At 33.2% G+C, this 16556-nt stretch overlaps 2 protein-coding genes across 8 annotated transcripts in view; both read left to right on the top strand.

Moving 5' to 3' along the window:
- The window catches only part of LOC126878037 (uncharacterized), a 53411-nt gene extending 45034 nt beyond the window's left edge, over positions 1 to 8377 (top strand). For 3 of the 6 annotated variants that reach the window (XM_050640415.1, XM_050640416.1, XM_050640421.1), the window contains 6 exons: positions 1611 to 1906; positions 2151 to 2192; positions 3281 to 3576; positions 4020 to 4218; positions 4295 to 4473; positions 4674 to 8377. In XM_050640415.1, coding sequence (XP_050496372.1) covers positions 1611 to 1906; positions 2151 to 2192; positions 3281 to 3576; positions 4020 to 4218; positions 4295 to 4473; positions 4674 to 5124 — 1463 coding nt within the window. In that variant the 3' untranslated portion in view covers positions 5125 to 8377. The remainder of the gene's footprint in view (positions 1 to 1610; positions 1907 to 2150; positions 2193 to 3280; positions 3577 to 4019; positions 4219 to 4294; positions 4474 to 4673) is intronic. The other 3 variants (XM_050640418.1, XM_050640419.1, XM_050640420.1) reach the window with 3 other exon arrangements.
- A 585-nt stretch (positions 8378 to 8962) lies between these two features.
- The window catches only part of LOC126878036 (lateral signaling target protein 2 homolog), a 53126-nt gene continuing 45532 nt past the window's right edge, over positions 8963 to 16556 (top strand). For both annotated transcript variants that reach the window (XM_050640414.1, XM_050640413.1), the window contains exon 1: positions 8963 to 9281. In XM_050640414.1, the coding sequence (XP_050496371.1) occupies positions 9246 to 9281 (36 nt within the window). In that variant the 5' untranslated portion in view covers positions 8963 to 9245. The remainder of the gene's footprint in view (positions 9282 to 16556) is intronic.

The raw sequence follows: 16556 nt of genomic DNA, 5'->3' as shown, positions 1-16556 counted from the left end.
ACCTGCAGATGCTTCCGTAATCGTTTCTCGAGATTTTTACTTGTTCGTTTCGTTGCTACTGATTTCCTTTACAGCTAATTCCCTGTTGTCTTTTAATCCTCTGTTCTTAACTTTGCTCTCCACCTCACTTTTTCCTCACGTTTGTCTGTCTCCAGGCATGTTCTTCCTTTGTACTATTCATAAAATGCGTGGAATACGCAAAAGTTACAAAAATTAAATTGGATAATGACACCAAATATTCGAAAGCTATCTTATAATATTGAGAGAAATGTGATATGTTCATTTTTTTTAATTTGTGTTGACTATGTTACCTGGTAGCTAAAAGAAATTACGTATTTTGATATGAAATAATCAAAGCCTTTCGAAGATAGGCGATAAAAATAATTTTTAAGAAACAAATAATAGTGGATAATAATAGATACTTTGTTTTTCACAGAAATGAAAATTATTCACAGAGATTTGTAACTATTATAAATGTAAATAATTTTAAGATCATCAAATTAGCGTTCGACAGCCGGAGTATTACCTGGCATTAGACACTTTTCGTGGATTAAATAATCGTGCGATTTTACTTTATCCTTTGCGGCCGAAGGCTGTGGTATTCTTAGCAGCATACTTTTACCGTTTCGGTCGCGCGCCGGAAAATGAACGAGTCGTTTGCCGTCAACGGTTTTGCTTAATGCAGGTGTACAAGTAAGGTGCTCGCTGCGTCGAGTTAAAAAATTACAAAATATATCTCATTACGATCTCACGAGAATATTGTAATTATCGATCAAGGAGCAAACACGAAATAAATGTTTACAGAATTTTCAATGAAACTAACAAAACTTTCATAAAACTTCAACTATTTCTATTGCCTACGTTCATAATTCAGCTTCTATTTTAAAACCATCCTAAGCACATTAATCATAAAAATGGATGTGGAGCCATTGTATTTCTTCTTACTAAAATCAACGGATACATTCTGTATCTGGCCGTTAAGTGATTACCTCTTGTAGATTGCTTTCAACGCGACACATGATATCGCTATGTCCAAACTCGTTACTTCCAACAGACCAATCCTGTCCAGGTAGCGTATTTCATTGCGAAACCCTCCAAAAAGAAGATTGCACATTCTCATGTGAATTATTTCCACGTGATGAAAGTTGCAGGAAATATCGTGTTAAAAGATGCTTAGACGTGAATATTTCTAAAAGCGTGTACAGATCTACAAAAATTGTCAACAAGCTAAAATGTGTGTCTGTTTTAGCTAACTACCATCAAATATCTGAAGAAAGTGATATTATAAAAAAGATGTTCTTATAAATGAAGGAGAACACGATGTAGCCTAAAAAGAAATTATTCTCTTTGTAAATGGAATAATAGAAGGTCGAGTTAATTTTTTAAATGGGATACTATCCTTTTTTATTCATAATATGTTTATTGAGATATATTTTGCAATTAATATATTTATTGAAATACATTTATCAGTAGTCATTCAATTATATATATACGAGTAAGAAAAAAATACAAAAGAATTTCTGTTTTTCGCTTAAAGTTGAAAATTTCCCAGAAACAGTTGACGAAATTAATTATGTGGCGTAAAAATTTATTTCGTTTCTGTCGAATAGCGGACGGAATTCTGAGTCCTCAACAAACACTGCCACCCGCACTGCCACCGAAGAGTCCACGTCTGGTTCCTGTTCCGCAGCGGCGCACGATTTCAGGGCCGCCGAGCAGCACCGGCGGAGATCAGCTGCAGACGAAATTACGTCGGTTGTTAAATACCGATAGCAAGGAGAACGTATTCTTTCCTGACAGTCCAACGCAGACGATCATCCAGGCGAATGGTATCCCACAGGAGGAGAAATTCCGATATTCTCCTGGCAGTCTGTCACCTAATCTTCGCGAGGAAGACCGCATAAAGGTAAAATCTTCGTACTTTTGAGTAAATCTTGAAAATACAGTGAGGTATCTCAAAACGAACTACACACGTAATTGATTCTAGATTTTTGTTTGTTGTAGCATCAGTTTGTTGCAGACGCGTTCCTTGTTATATACCTCGCTGTATATTAATTTTTATAATTTGCTTCGTTTCTCAGCTGTCCTCATTTTTGTAAAACAAAATTACTGATTATTTGCAGTTGTATAATCTACATATATATTTTTAGCTCGGTGTAATACATATAGTTCGTGTTCGAGCGAAGATCGACGTGAGTCGTGATTTAGTTTTTACCTTTACTTCCGTCTGAAATGTTTCGCTGTGATTTATTCCGAATATTTTACGCACTGCAATAATTTTATTGTATGTTTATATCCTATAGTTTTACGTACACGTGTACACTATCGTTGAAAGATTTTGAATTTATGAACATATTCGTTGTTGCTGACGTAAAATTATGCTACTTTACAAGATAGTAGAAAGATATACGATAAGCGATATAATTTTTCACGATAGTGTAACTGTCTTAAATGTCTTGCAATACTTGTTAATTCATCGCCGATATGTGATATTATTGTCCTTCGTACGTTTTATCCATGAATACGTATGCACGCTTCCTTGCGATGAATCGTAATTATGGAAGTGTCGGAGACAGGAAACGGAGTTAGGAACCGGACGTTGTACATACGCGTGTTCGCGAGTTTAACACGGAAGACATATTCCTCCACTGTTTTATTAAACACGTGCACAGCATGGATGATCAAACTGTTGGGAAACTGGTATGGGATTTCTATCGATCATTTTGATTGATTTCTCTTATGGTTTTAAATTCTCTGATTAATATTTCCCACACATGTAACTTCTAAAAATTTGGGATCAAGCAATACGTATAATTAGAGTTTTAGACTTTAATTTTTCACGTAATTTCAGGAGATGAGATACTTTTAAGATATTTGCAATACAAGTTGCAGTTAAAAAGAAGATAATAATATAGATATACTTTATTTTTTGATCGATGTCTCTATTTCACACTACGTACACGACTTCTAAAAAATTAGGAATAAATCGATGTTTGCCAATTATTTGTGATAATCCCTCTATGTTTTGTATTAATTATAATTTTAATTGATTTATATAGAATTTTATTATACATCCAAATTGAAACAATCTGATATACAGAACATGCACCAGGAGGAACTGTATCTGCACTATTAAATCGAATGACCCAAAATTGTCCAGCAACAATTACAAAATAATGCAGTCAACAAAAAGTTTCAGAAATACATATACATACACTTTTTTACGGTGAAATTATATACCATAAGCCCATATTAAATTCTATTTTTATCATTTTTATAGCACTGCTCGCAAGATGTTCGTTTCAAGTTTGGCCGCAGCAATTCACATTCGCATACATCCGGAAGAACCGGGAGGAAGTCCACCAGCTCGCAGTCGGTGGAAAACACCGTGTGTCACAAATCTTTGCCTGACCTCCATACTAGCACGCGACGACGGGCGTCCCTGTCGCCACGTGCATCGACCAAATCATCTAAGCCATCCGGCCATCATCAATCTTCGAGCAATTGCCCAGATTGTGAAACTAGTTCGGATTATTCAGAGCACAGTTTCAAACGAGATGCAGTCTGTTATCGCAGGTATTCAAAATATTTTCACATGTATACTCCGATAAATATAATTATAGAATTCACGGGTTGTTTGGAACATTTTTCTACTTAATTTCTTATGCACAGTGTTGTTTAGGTCTTCCGAAAGTGGGTCTACAAAGTGCTTTTGAAAACCATTTATGAGATTTGATTAGTTGCACTTTTAAGCTCTAATAATATTCTAAAAAAATATAGCTATTTATAGTGCTACTACATATTATTTTGTTCCTATTATTTTAACAATACTATGTAATTTGAATATCTTTATAAGAACAATTTATTTCTTTCGACTGAAAATTAAAGATAATATCAGAATTAGTTTCATTTAATTTTTAAATATTTTTAAAACTTGAGAACAAAAATTGTAAGTAATAAAAAATTTCGCATAGTGCGCCTCACATTTGTGAAACATAAAATTATTACTCTCATGTAAGTTATTACTATTCCAGTTCTAGACACATCAGACGTTCGTTAGGTTCAGGTGGTGGTGATGCGAGTAGCGTATTATCTGCCGGTGGTCGAACGCAAAAGTCATCAGGTTCCAGCAAGCTAAGTCATGGAGCGACTGCAAGAGACTCCGGAGGATCGTCCGGACATTGTACACCTCGTAGCGAACCTCCGCCAGTAATACAGGTTTAGTTGAAAGTTAAAGATGTCTCGTAACGTTAAATGGAAACCGCTATTCATGGAGTGAAATATTTTGCTTCAGGATTGCTGGAGTCATATACGTCGTGACAGCGGTGCATCTACTCAACACTCGACGGAAAAAGATCGTTCAAGAAGAGGTAGTTACGCTAACGGTACCCCACCATCTGTCGTAAGGCGATACAGTCCTGATTCTGAGAGCAGCAACAGTCAAACGGATTATAGTCCGACATGCAACTCAAGGTACGTTCTTAAAATTGGACAAATTCGAGCACTCAAAGGATATTAAAGATATCAAAGGTATCCTGTGTGAAAACAGAAATACGAAAAGATTTAAATATTTAAAGAATTAAGTGTTCAGTGTTTTTCATACAAGATATCTTTAATATTCCCTTTTTGTCAGTCAAAGTACATAATAATAAAAGTTTGTATCTCTGCCTCAGGTTTTCCGACGGCTGGAAAGAAGGTCGCGGCCGACCAATTCTGAGATCGAAATCGGACATTAGCGATCGTTATTGGCGTCAGGATAATGGTCGATCGAATAAAGTACCTGCACGGCCTCCTCGGTCGATCACCCAACTCGAGAACTTCTTTGACTGTTTAGGTCTCGATTCGGAAAATTATCAACGTATCACGAAACCAGATTCAAAGTCGTCGTCTCCTGTATTTTTTGATAGCGTTAGCTCGGTCGATTCAGCGTTAGGTCTTTACTCGTGGGCTGGGAACAACCAAACGAATCAGAGTAGTCAATGGCAGAACAATGATTGCAGTGTCGGTATGGGTAACGACGATTCCAACCAGAGGGTTAACGATCCACCGAGCATCGTCGAACGTAACGCTCGAATAATTAAATGGCTCTGTCAGTGCCGAAAAGTGCAGTTTGGATTTAGTTAAGCAACGTGTTTAGGAAAAGGACAATCGATTCTCCAATCTCAGTAACACGCATTCAAGTCAACGAAAATAAGAGTTTTTCATCTTGCCAACGATTTATCCTTTCACGACTCACGGCAACCTTTGCATTTAAGTTGGCTAAAAAAACAGCACGTATGTAAGAGAGTACATTTTTCCTGCTTTTTATCCAGTTACTAATGCTACAGCGAGTAGCCTGTTAATTTATCTTCCTTTTCTTTTTCTTATTTCACAAGCATATGTGCCATCTACTTACCTATATAACTTGTTGTGCATTTGTGTCGCACCTTTAGATCGTCACTGAAACTCTTTGATGTGAGATTCTGTTTTCATCGATGTGTTTTTGTCAAAATTTGTATATACCATCGTAGATGGTAGAAGTTGATTGTATGACAGTAGAGAATTATTTTCATACGTGTAGCCACATACGTAGCTTTCTGCTTGTTTAAATAATTTTGTTTTTAGTAAATCAGTTTATTGTCGTATGTTAGCACTATTGAATTTACAACGAGTTTATCATCACACAAACCAACCGTTCTTTAACCGTTTTTCCACGGTGTTGTGGTCTATTGGTCACTGAAGTTATGTATAAATAGTATGGAGTTTATTGCACTGTTTTGCCTTAAACTTAAGTCTTAAATTAGTCGTTGCTAAATTTGATTGTTATAGTCTCTCTTGTGACAATGCCAGCGGATAACCGGCATTTATATTAGGAAATAGATATTTCTTTCTCACGTCCTTATTTTTCATGCCACGCATTTTAAATATTGAATACATTAATTAATGCTAACATTATTTTTCAAGCAATTTGATATTGAATGCTAACTGGAGATGTGGTCGATCTTTCTGGTTAAGTAGGAATTGAATTGATGGTATTACAGTTACGTCAAAAAGTCAAGTTTTTATCTTACAATGCAGAAAATACTTACTATGTTTCTCCAGTAGCATTATTATTACAATAGTATCGATTCAATCACATTAATGTTTTCGCTGGTGGTTCTATATCGTTATATTAATCTGTATTGAGCTGCATTGTAGAAGTAATATTGGTACAAAACAAAACTGTATGTGATTTACAGAATTTTTAAGGACTTTTCTCTGTAAAACTTTTCGCCAATGGAATTTATATAAGGAATTTCACAGAATTTTCACACGTTGATGTTTTTATATCCCGTAAGTCTTGTTAAATGATATTATGTTCGATCGTTACGAAATGATTTTGAATATAATACATTTGAACATTTTTATAACTTTGGAAATTACACGTTTGATTAAACAATTTATCTTAATTATACGATATAATTAGTCTGACTTTTAGAGTATTTATGAAAGCAAATATCGAAACTCTTTATTATACATTCGGTATTTTATTTATGATAAGTATCTACTTTGTGCCTAAAAAAACTTGAGAAACCTTATTTTAGTAAAAAATTTATTCTAATTGTTTAATATATCTATACATACGTTCAATATTTTATTGATGAAGTTTTTAATTAAAACCTGTGTATTTTATAAAATTTAATATTATCGTTTAAGTATTAAAAGAACGATAAAATCAGTATCTTATATTTTAGAAGATTTAAATTAAATACAATCCCTAAAATACTATGATATAATTATTGAAATCTGTAATTAATAAGAAAAAACCTATCAATATTCATTTATCGCTTTAAATATTTCCAGATATATTTCACTGTGCAATAATACGAATAATTCACTTAGATGTTTCTTATTTTAGGTGATATATATTAGATCATACTGTTTGAAATATTTTAACTATTGTGTGGCAATCAATTACAGATGTATTAATTATGACCTTGAATGTTTATAACGAATGGAATTCATCAATTACGTGATTCGAACATTTAACACAAAGCAAAAAGAAAGAAAAAGAATTTGTGTAATATAATACACCAAGAAGTTACTCAACTACTCTCATTTCAAGTGATATAGATGTCTTAGATAAGTAGTGAGTTTGCATAGATCGTAAGTGAAACGTGGTAGTACATTGCATTTAAAACAGAGAAAAAAGAGTTGATATTACTACCCGCGTAGTAGAAAGTCTTGCATTTTTTCAAGCAAATGTAAAGTGATGCTTGTATCGAACAATAGATGTTTCTGTAGTTACGTAACCAGTATTTACTACAATTATTTACTTACAGTTTTTGAGAAAAATATACAGAACGTATAATCGAAATTATGAGGGCTGCCTTGGCAGTCATGGGAAAAGTGTTATTGCACAAAAGTCGAACATAGAGTATGTATGCTTACAACTTTTTGAGCTAAAGCACTGTTTCATGTATGTGTATCAATGATGTTTGGTGGTATTTAATTACCTCAAAGTTTTTATTCCCAAAATTGAAATTCTTGCCTTGTAATAAAAAAGAAAAAAAAAGAATTCATAATATATTTTTGTTAGTTATAATGACTCGCATCTTGGTTAATAATCCTATTATGAAATGTTTGAAAATAAAACTTTTAAATCTAGTTACAACTTAGTTATTGTAGGATGTAGAGAATATAGCGTTAAATATCTTCGATATATTATTTTCAAAAAGTTTTAAGCAAACTAATGAAATTAACACTATATGTTACTTCTTGAGAATATAAGCACAAGGTGTGTTCTATTTCTACTCTAGTAAGATTTAAGCCTATCAACTTATGGGAAAAGAATCTGTTCGAATGTATTTGAAATTTATTTACATTTAAATTCATTTGTAAGTGTTCAAGAAGAATTTACTACTTATCGTGGTAGAAATCTACATTCCACTTCTTTACACGTGTATATGAATCTCAAGAAGTAAAAAGATAGCATAAGTTTCTATTATTTTTTCGATAGAATTATGTTTTCTGTATTGACGTTAATTTGTTGACATAATCGAAGGAATTTGTATAACATTATATTGCAATTCGTTTTAAGTTATAGATTATGTAATCTATATACTTGTATAGTAGAGCTCCCCGCGATATTTTTATTATTTTATTAACTCGAGGCTTACATATATATATATAGACATTTTTTTAGTATTAAGTAAATTTGTTGGAACTTAATTTGTAATTTTAAATCCAAATGTATACTTAAATTGTGAAACTTACGTATGTATATGTGCATAATTTGTGATCCATAATATTTAACATTGTTAAAGTCATACATTTTTAATTGCTTTTTTTATAATCTAGTCACGTAGATCAAAATATGTTAAATTTCAAGATAATATTATTAAATTCCTTCTGTGTATCGCTGGTAATTTTATTTTACAACCCAATTATTATATGAAATATCTACATACATTCTCTCATATACAGATTATTTTATTCTTATAATTTAAAACCTAAGGAGAAAAAAATATCTTTTTCGTGAAATATTTAAACGATATAATCATATACGATTTAAACATTAAGGTAAACATACAAAAATTCTATTATATATATTTAGTATATTTGACTTTTTACACAACGTTCCCATATTAAATTTGTCATTAAAATAAATTCAATTTTAACTGATTCAGAGAATTTTTCAGAAGAATGTTTAATTAATTTCAATATTTAAGATAGAATAGTTTTATAACATAGATGATTAAGTAATAACGTAAATCAATATTTGCGTTTATAAACGAATTAAAATACTAAACTCTGCCACGAAATCATAATAATATGTATTTTAATCTTTTTAATTTAAAAAAGTCGTTTAACTTTAATCGTCGTTTATTTAATTCAAACAATGAATTCAAATATAACGCGTAGATGGCAATTCTATCGAAAATCATGACGTCACATCGTCCATGATGTTCAACGAGCGCATGCGCAACAGCAAGCTGCGCCTTTGCAGTCTGTGCTCATCAGTCAGTCAGTCTTACGGACGCGCGATTCACGTTTGACGTTTAGTTTCGGATGTGTAGTTCGACCGAATTCGTCGATGGTCGTATGTTTGATGGTGGTACTTGACGAAAGAACTCGAATTCGTATGCGGTTGGCTGGTGTCTCGTGGTGTGACGCTTTCTGGTAAGATTGTAGTGGCACGTTTCGCTATGACGCAAGTGCTTTGGCCGCAAGAGGCGCAGTGACGACTCGCCCGTGAGCCTGCCGACATCCTCGACAGCCCTACGATGGAGTCGATCAGAAAATGGTTCTACAGGCCTAAGGTGAGTTTCTTTTCTTCTCTCTTTTCGTTCTCTTTGCTCATCTCTACTTTTATTATTTCTCTCTTTTAAACGTGCCTTTTCTTTTTTTCTTTGTATCGTTCCTTATCGTACTGGTTATTTGATCGAACGCGTGCGCTCGTTCTTTTTTTTTTTTTTTTTTTTTTTTGTTCCTCGTTCCTGTCTTTCTGTATGTTGGACCTGCGCGCTGTTGCCACCTGTTTCGTGAAAATTCGCACGACATCCCGAAGTGCTTCGGGCGACGTGTTACACCTGCGTGATATACGTGTACTTACGTACTTCATTGATACGCACACGAGTGCACGTCGTCCTTGTTTACAGTTCGACGTTTTCTTTCGTCACGAATTATCATGATTTCTATGTATATGCATAGTATGTATGTTCAAGATATCCCTCCTAATCGAAATTGCAAGTAACGATCATGGAATATGGCCTGATCAGCTGATACGTTATAGGACCCTAGTGGTTTTTAATCTTTCAGTACAGGATGGCCTCGACGATTAATCTCAGTTCATGGAGATACTTTCCTTTCATTCTTATGAAAATATATACATACATAAGTGTACATACATACATACATACACAAATACATGTATAAGGAAGATTGACAAATCGCGTTATTTTGGAAAATAATATTAATCAGAGGAAAGATAGTGTTATTTTCTTCATATTTTTAAATGTGATGTTTTATTCGAAGAATGACAAGATTAGGATCTGTGGTAATATTCCACAACTTTAGATATCATTGAGAGGATGCCCTCATTAATTTAGTACATAAGTCGAATTACCTGAAATCGCAATTAATTAGTTCATTTTATTTCCGGTATACATGTATAACTCATAATTGCATCATTGTTATGTTATCTGTGTAAATGTTAAAGTATGGATATTTATACATTTATGGGAAATTTAAAAATGAACAAACGCATATAATATGTAAAAACATAGAAAACATGAAAAATATAATATTTATCCTAATATTTAATGGATAACACAAATCTCTGCTTAGGTTTTATTTCAATTATATAAATAAACATCGCAGTTTAGCTATTCTATATCAAATACATAATACAACCTGTGAAAATCGAAAGTAAGAATTTTTAGTGATCGAATTTGAATTTAAAATTGAAATAGGTTTCCGCTTTTTCTAATTAACATTTCCAACAGTTACAAAGATATTCCATGTTTGTGTCGTATTTCGTATTTCCTATTTACCCAGTTGCTTTCTCTTTCGTTGTCAACAACCTACATCTAATATCACATGACTCTGGCATCTCTATCCTGTTTAAGCTCGATAACTTGAATTGTTAGATCTCGAACACGAAATTTTTCGAAAATCTACTAGATTTTTTTTGTCTCAGAAACTACAATCTTTAGAAGCATGTACAGTTCGTTCAATTAATTGTGCATTTCTGCCGCGTAGAAATATTCGTGGGTGTTGTACATTCGTTGCACGTACGAGGAAAAGATTTTTTGTCTCTGTCGGTCGGGCGCGTTTGTCGCCAGCTTTCGAAGTCGCATCGTGGACGCTATCGCAGCGCACGTGAAAATGCGACAGCAGAATGGGGGACGTATTTCATTTCTTTCGATGCTTCCTCATTGCATCGAGCATTTCCTTACGCGTCGGGAAATGATGCAGCACGACGAAACGCGTCGTTCCGTTCTTCCCACCGAACTGATTCCCATCGATTAGTATCTAATGATACGTCTTATGTGTATAGTAACGTACATCCGTAGATGGTCGGCCTGTCACATGTGTATAGCATCACGTGACCATGTTGCTCGAGCTGTCATAAGGCGACCGACATGTTTCGTATTAATTTACAATTAACTTTTCTACGAATTCCATTAACCGTTAGCGTTCAACCGAGTTTTCTACCGTTCGAGAAGCCATTTCGCCTTTAATATATTGTTTAGCTTATTTTTACGTAATACGTATTTGTATGTATTTCTGATTAGGTCTTTTAAGTACGGGAGAAGAAATATAGGTTATAGGATGGTTTGTGTATTAAGAAAATTAATTTTGACATATTTCTAGCAGAACCGGATTTTATAAAATATAACGTGTGACACATATAGTCAGGTATTGTAAGATTGTATTTTAATATATAATACGAAGAACAATTGTCGTGGAATTCGCGAGTCGTACATGCAACAAACAAATTAGAAAATGTACTTTTGGTTGTGTAACGTTGTCTGACAGCATTATTGAAATTTTTCTGAATCATGTGATAGTCATTACTATAAATCATTATTCCTTGCAACTATTTTAGATGTCTGTCTCAGCTTAAAAAATTTAAAAAACATTATATCTTTTTATAATATTACATTACCGATCCATTTTCTTTAGTTCTTTTGACACAGTGCTTTCGCAGAGCATTTTGAAGTTTTATTTTAAAAATACATAACAATTTCTTAGCAATGTATTATTTCCTTTAAATACGATATTTGTAGTATTCATAAATGGAACATAAAATATTAAATAGTAATCGAGGATATCGTTAAATCTACCTTCCATGGGTTGAAATATGCTTGAAATGTTTTTAAAATATGTCAAAAATTCGCACATGTACAATTAAGATTTAATAGTGGCATGTGACAAGTCGAGTTTCCTGTACTTAACATTTCTTTGCCTATCTGGAATGACGACCTACAGTTGATGGCTTTAATCTCACGTCAACTAAATCGTACCGGTTTCTTATAGATTAGCGTATGCACTCTCGGCCTCGTCGTCCATGGACGAAAAGTGGGCAGCACACTTTTCAAGTTTACGCCTCGCTGAGAAAGCAAAGACTTCAGTTAGTTTACGGTGCCTTGACCATGTTTCGATCAGGTTCAACGCTTTCTCGAAACATTATTAGATAAAATTCATGAGTCAGTTCTATGATGAGTAGATATTAGCACCTAGGATGCGCAAGCCTAGTGTCAAAAGATAACATAAGTCATACTTATCGTCTGACGGTCGTGTTTTACTGATTCATCACAGATCTTTTTCATTTTACTAATTAACTTAATTTACTTAGTGATATTGATTAATTTACTGATTCACACAGTTTTCCTCGAGACAACCAATTTTTAGTATGATTACATACAGCATGATTATAGTATATATACACTATTAACAATAACAAATATTCGGTGCTTATTCTTTATAAGATATATGAATATAATATAGAAAAATATGATAGGTCCACTTTTTTCAATCTTCTGCCTTTTACTAAATTTGGTGACCATAAAGAAGTACATATATTAATATGAAATAGCGAGAGATAAAAATAACTTGATGGACTTGGAGGTATGAACTCTAAATTTTGGAAGTAGATGATAAACCTATGATGTTTTATAAGAAACGAATAATGTTAGTTATGTTAGTTTCTTTTCATTTACATTCGCCTGCTAGTGTTATTAATACTTTCTAAATGTTCAAAAAGTTGACAAACACGCATATTGAGTAGCTAACGTACTGAATTAAAAATTGCTTTTTTATACAAGATGAGAAATGTGATTTATCATATATTTTTTGCATATTTTATGTATGTACACGTGTATACAAATGATTTTGTATTTTAATCACAGAATTGCAGATAAATAATATATTATGATGCTGTTAGATCGATAGATCAAATTTAATGTGCAATTACGAAATTGCCGTTTGCAATTGTTAAACCTTGTAGAATTATTTTCCTATTTGGTAAGTTCTTTATTTTCAGATTCCTTAATTAACATGTAAAAACGTGAAACGAGAAAAAATTTGTATATGAGAACGGACTTCTCAATTCGAAAATAAAAGCACGAAGCAATTTCTTTTTCTTTCGTTCCATTCCTTCTTATTTCTTTACATTTTTTCTGGTTTTCTCTTTTTATTTTCTTACGCGTCGAATCAGCCAAGGTAAACGTTTTCTCGTTCGCCCGTCGACTCCAGTTAAACTCGATTAACGTTTCGAGTTATTGCACTCCGAGTGAAAGAGACTTGCTAGATCGATGCTACTCGCCAGTCGCAACTATATCAGTCTTCAAGTCCATAGATATTAACTTTCCTTCGAGTTTGTAGGTTCGACCGACTCGATCCTGTCTCCTCGGCCATTGCTAGGAGAAAAGATAGTTTCGACTTGATTATTCGTTTAGTTGCCCTGAGACGACGCTTTCATGTCCATTAGTTTTCTATATTAGTTTTACAATATCGTTTTTCACTTTGGTCATTCTACGTATATTATTTCTTGAATTTCAGTTATTTCATATACCTTTAAATATTTTGATTATTTTATCCGTTTCTTCCTTCATCTCTACATCTACCAAGAAGACGATGCATTTTTATTTATTATTTTGTTCGTGAAAAGTAAATAAAACGTGGAAGTTTGTTTTTCTGTTCACGGCAGTTTACAGATTCCAATTTCGACTGATCAGTTGCAAGATTTAGTAAAAGAACTTCAGGAGATCTGTCGTGGTCTCGGGATATAAACGAAAATAGGAATTTTCAGAAGACCTACATACATATTTCTTTGCATCGAGGAGTTGAAACCCGGATCGAAGTGAAAGGAAATCACACAGAATATCTGTTGTAAAAGTAACAAAGAAAATCTATTCATATCCCGATAAGAATAGGTTTTAAGAACATGTGCTTATTAAGGTTTTCCTTTCTTATTTCGATGGATATTACAGGCCTCAAATTATTTCTGATTAAAAATAAAAAATGATAGAGACACTTTTAATTTCAAACTTTAGTTACACTAAATGACTTTCAATTAAAAGTTACGTATTTGTGTACTTATGCTTTCTAAGTTTCGTTTCATTTTACAGCAATTACGAGTTCTTTATATTCACGTCAAAGTAATAAGCGTAACAACCAGAACTTCTATTATACAGGATTAAATATCACAAAAAAAATATACATGTCGAACATAGATATGGATAACCTTGCTTCCTTTTCGAAGTTGATATAAAAATAGTTGCATTTACATAATTATGTTAATTTATTACATGTTTGTATATTTACCACGAAAAACTATGCATGTTAATTATTTATATTATGCACATAGTATTAGTATTGTATTATACACGGTAGTAATACTTATCAGAATATTATATCTATAATTCCCCAACTTTTTTCAATTTTATTTCACTTCCTACAATCTCGACTATCTGTCCTATCTTTATTTTTGATCAATCGTTTTTCATATCTGTACAGATGTTCCAAAATTTTTTCTTTTCGTAAAAAGTCGACATTCGAATCAAGTGGACTAAAACGATTTGAATGAACCAAGCTGTATCGTTTATAACGAAATCCTATATTATAATTTACACACTATATCATTTCCAACAGAATATCATATTAGACGTTTAGAATATAGTAACTAGGACACGTAAATCGTTTAATCCATATCGAACGTCACCGCATCCAGGCTAGACAGAATATTAATATCCAAGAGAAATATCAATTTCTTTAGAAAACAATTAAATATTTGGGTATGATATGGAATAAGAGAAGATCACGTCGGCGCAGAGTGCTTTCGTTTCACCATAACCGGAGCATGCCAGAATCCTATGCATTTAACATCAAGCTGTGTTCAACGAGACACTTTCATTTAATTCAATGCCGTACCATATCGCGAAATGAGATATCATGGTTGTCCCAATTAGAATGTCAGATAACGGTGTGAGATCAAGTTCAATATGTGTACATGCGTATAAATTGAAATCAATTTTTAATATCTAATCGTAAATTTCATTTGATATTAGGTCATAAACATACTGTTCCATGCTCAGGTTCCATTTTTCTAATTATTTTCGTAGAAATATGAATTTGCATAAATATCCACGGTCTCCCGATAAGAGAGAATAGTTGGTCTGTTATACTTGCGAATATTTTTCCCTCGTAATAGCATTTGTTAATCTTCTCAATTCTGCTGTATCCCTCGAATTCTTTGTGAAGTCAATCTCTTGCTTTAGTTGCAACCGAGAGAAGAACTTTTAATGTTTCAGTATCAGCCACATTGATATTCGCAATTCTATATGATTTTTAAAATCCCATATTTTTCAATGGATCATTATAAAAAGTGAGAAGACCAGCAAGACTAAATTATTTTTGTATATCCTTGAAATGAAATCGTTACCGTTAAATGTTTCCTAACTCCTTTTAGTATTACGCATGACGTTATTTCTTGTCCACATTTTCACATTTTCACTGCTGCGAAACAGTTGTTCATCGTTCATGCATAAACAATTAAAACAGGATACCCTGTATCTTCTTCACCATTATAATTTTCCAATTTTTATATTCCAATCTGACTATCCTTTTGGCAAGCAGAAATATATTTTAAGCAGCTCATTAGAATAGAGTCAAGATAGTAAATCACGCGTAATAATATAAACGATGATCTTTTTATTTCTCCCACAAGTGTAAGAAATTCGTTAATAATAAAAGACAGGATTGACTGTAAAAAACAGTTTTGATATTTAAAATAGGCGCACTCGGAGGGAGTGTCGTTCACAAGCAGGATGCTGGTATTACGAACACCACAAGATTACGTGGACGTTTAAATGCGTGCACACGTGCGTACGTTTAAATTCCACGGATGAACGGGTTGTGGAACGCAAGGGTGTCCGAAATGCGGGTGCGTCGCGTTCAAGGGTTGGCTATGGTGAAAGAGGGTCAACGAGACGGGTTCGTATGAGTCATTTCTCGTGGTCTGTCGTTACGGTGATATCGTCGGCGCGGAACGCCGTGAAAAACATCCGTTCACTTTAATTCACCGCGTTGATTTGCATGTTAAATCCTTTTTCTTTGAGGTGTCGACGTAATTACACGTGCCACGCCGGCTCCTTTTATGTTTTATTGCGATCTGGCAAAAGACGCGACGCGAAAAACCTTCCTGTTCGCGTGAAAAATGGTTGACAATGTAACGAGGTGGAAGAATAATGAACGTACCGGTCAAAGATATAAGTTCTTATTAATAGAATGTAATTTAATTGTGAAATTACAGATAGAAAGACAAAGATTTATTTGTGAAAGTTAAGATGAAATAAAAAGATTGGCATTTAAATGTGAAATTTATAGAACAGTTTTATTAATTAAGAAGTTCATTATTCTCAGTTTGTTTAGTTATCAGGGTATGTGTACGGTAGAAAAGATTTTTCCAAATTAGTAAACAGTAACAATATTTAAAACTCTTTATCTTTCACGAGCATATTTGGAAGTTTTTCGATTAACATAAGACGGGAGATCAATTCTCTTCAGAGAAAATTATTATGAATTAAAAC

The sequence above is a fragment of the Bombus huntii genome, chromosome 2, assembly GCF_024542735.1.
Source record: "Bombus huntii isolate Logan2020A chromosome 2, iyBomHunt1.1, whole genome shotgun sequence".
NCBI classification, from domain to species: Eukaryota; Metazoa; Arthropoda; class Insecta; order Hymenoptera; family Apidae; genus Bombus; species Bombus huntii.
Note: the sequence above shows the minus strand (reverse complement) of the source record. Positions and strands in the feature narration are given on the sequence as shown.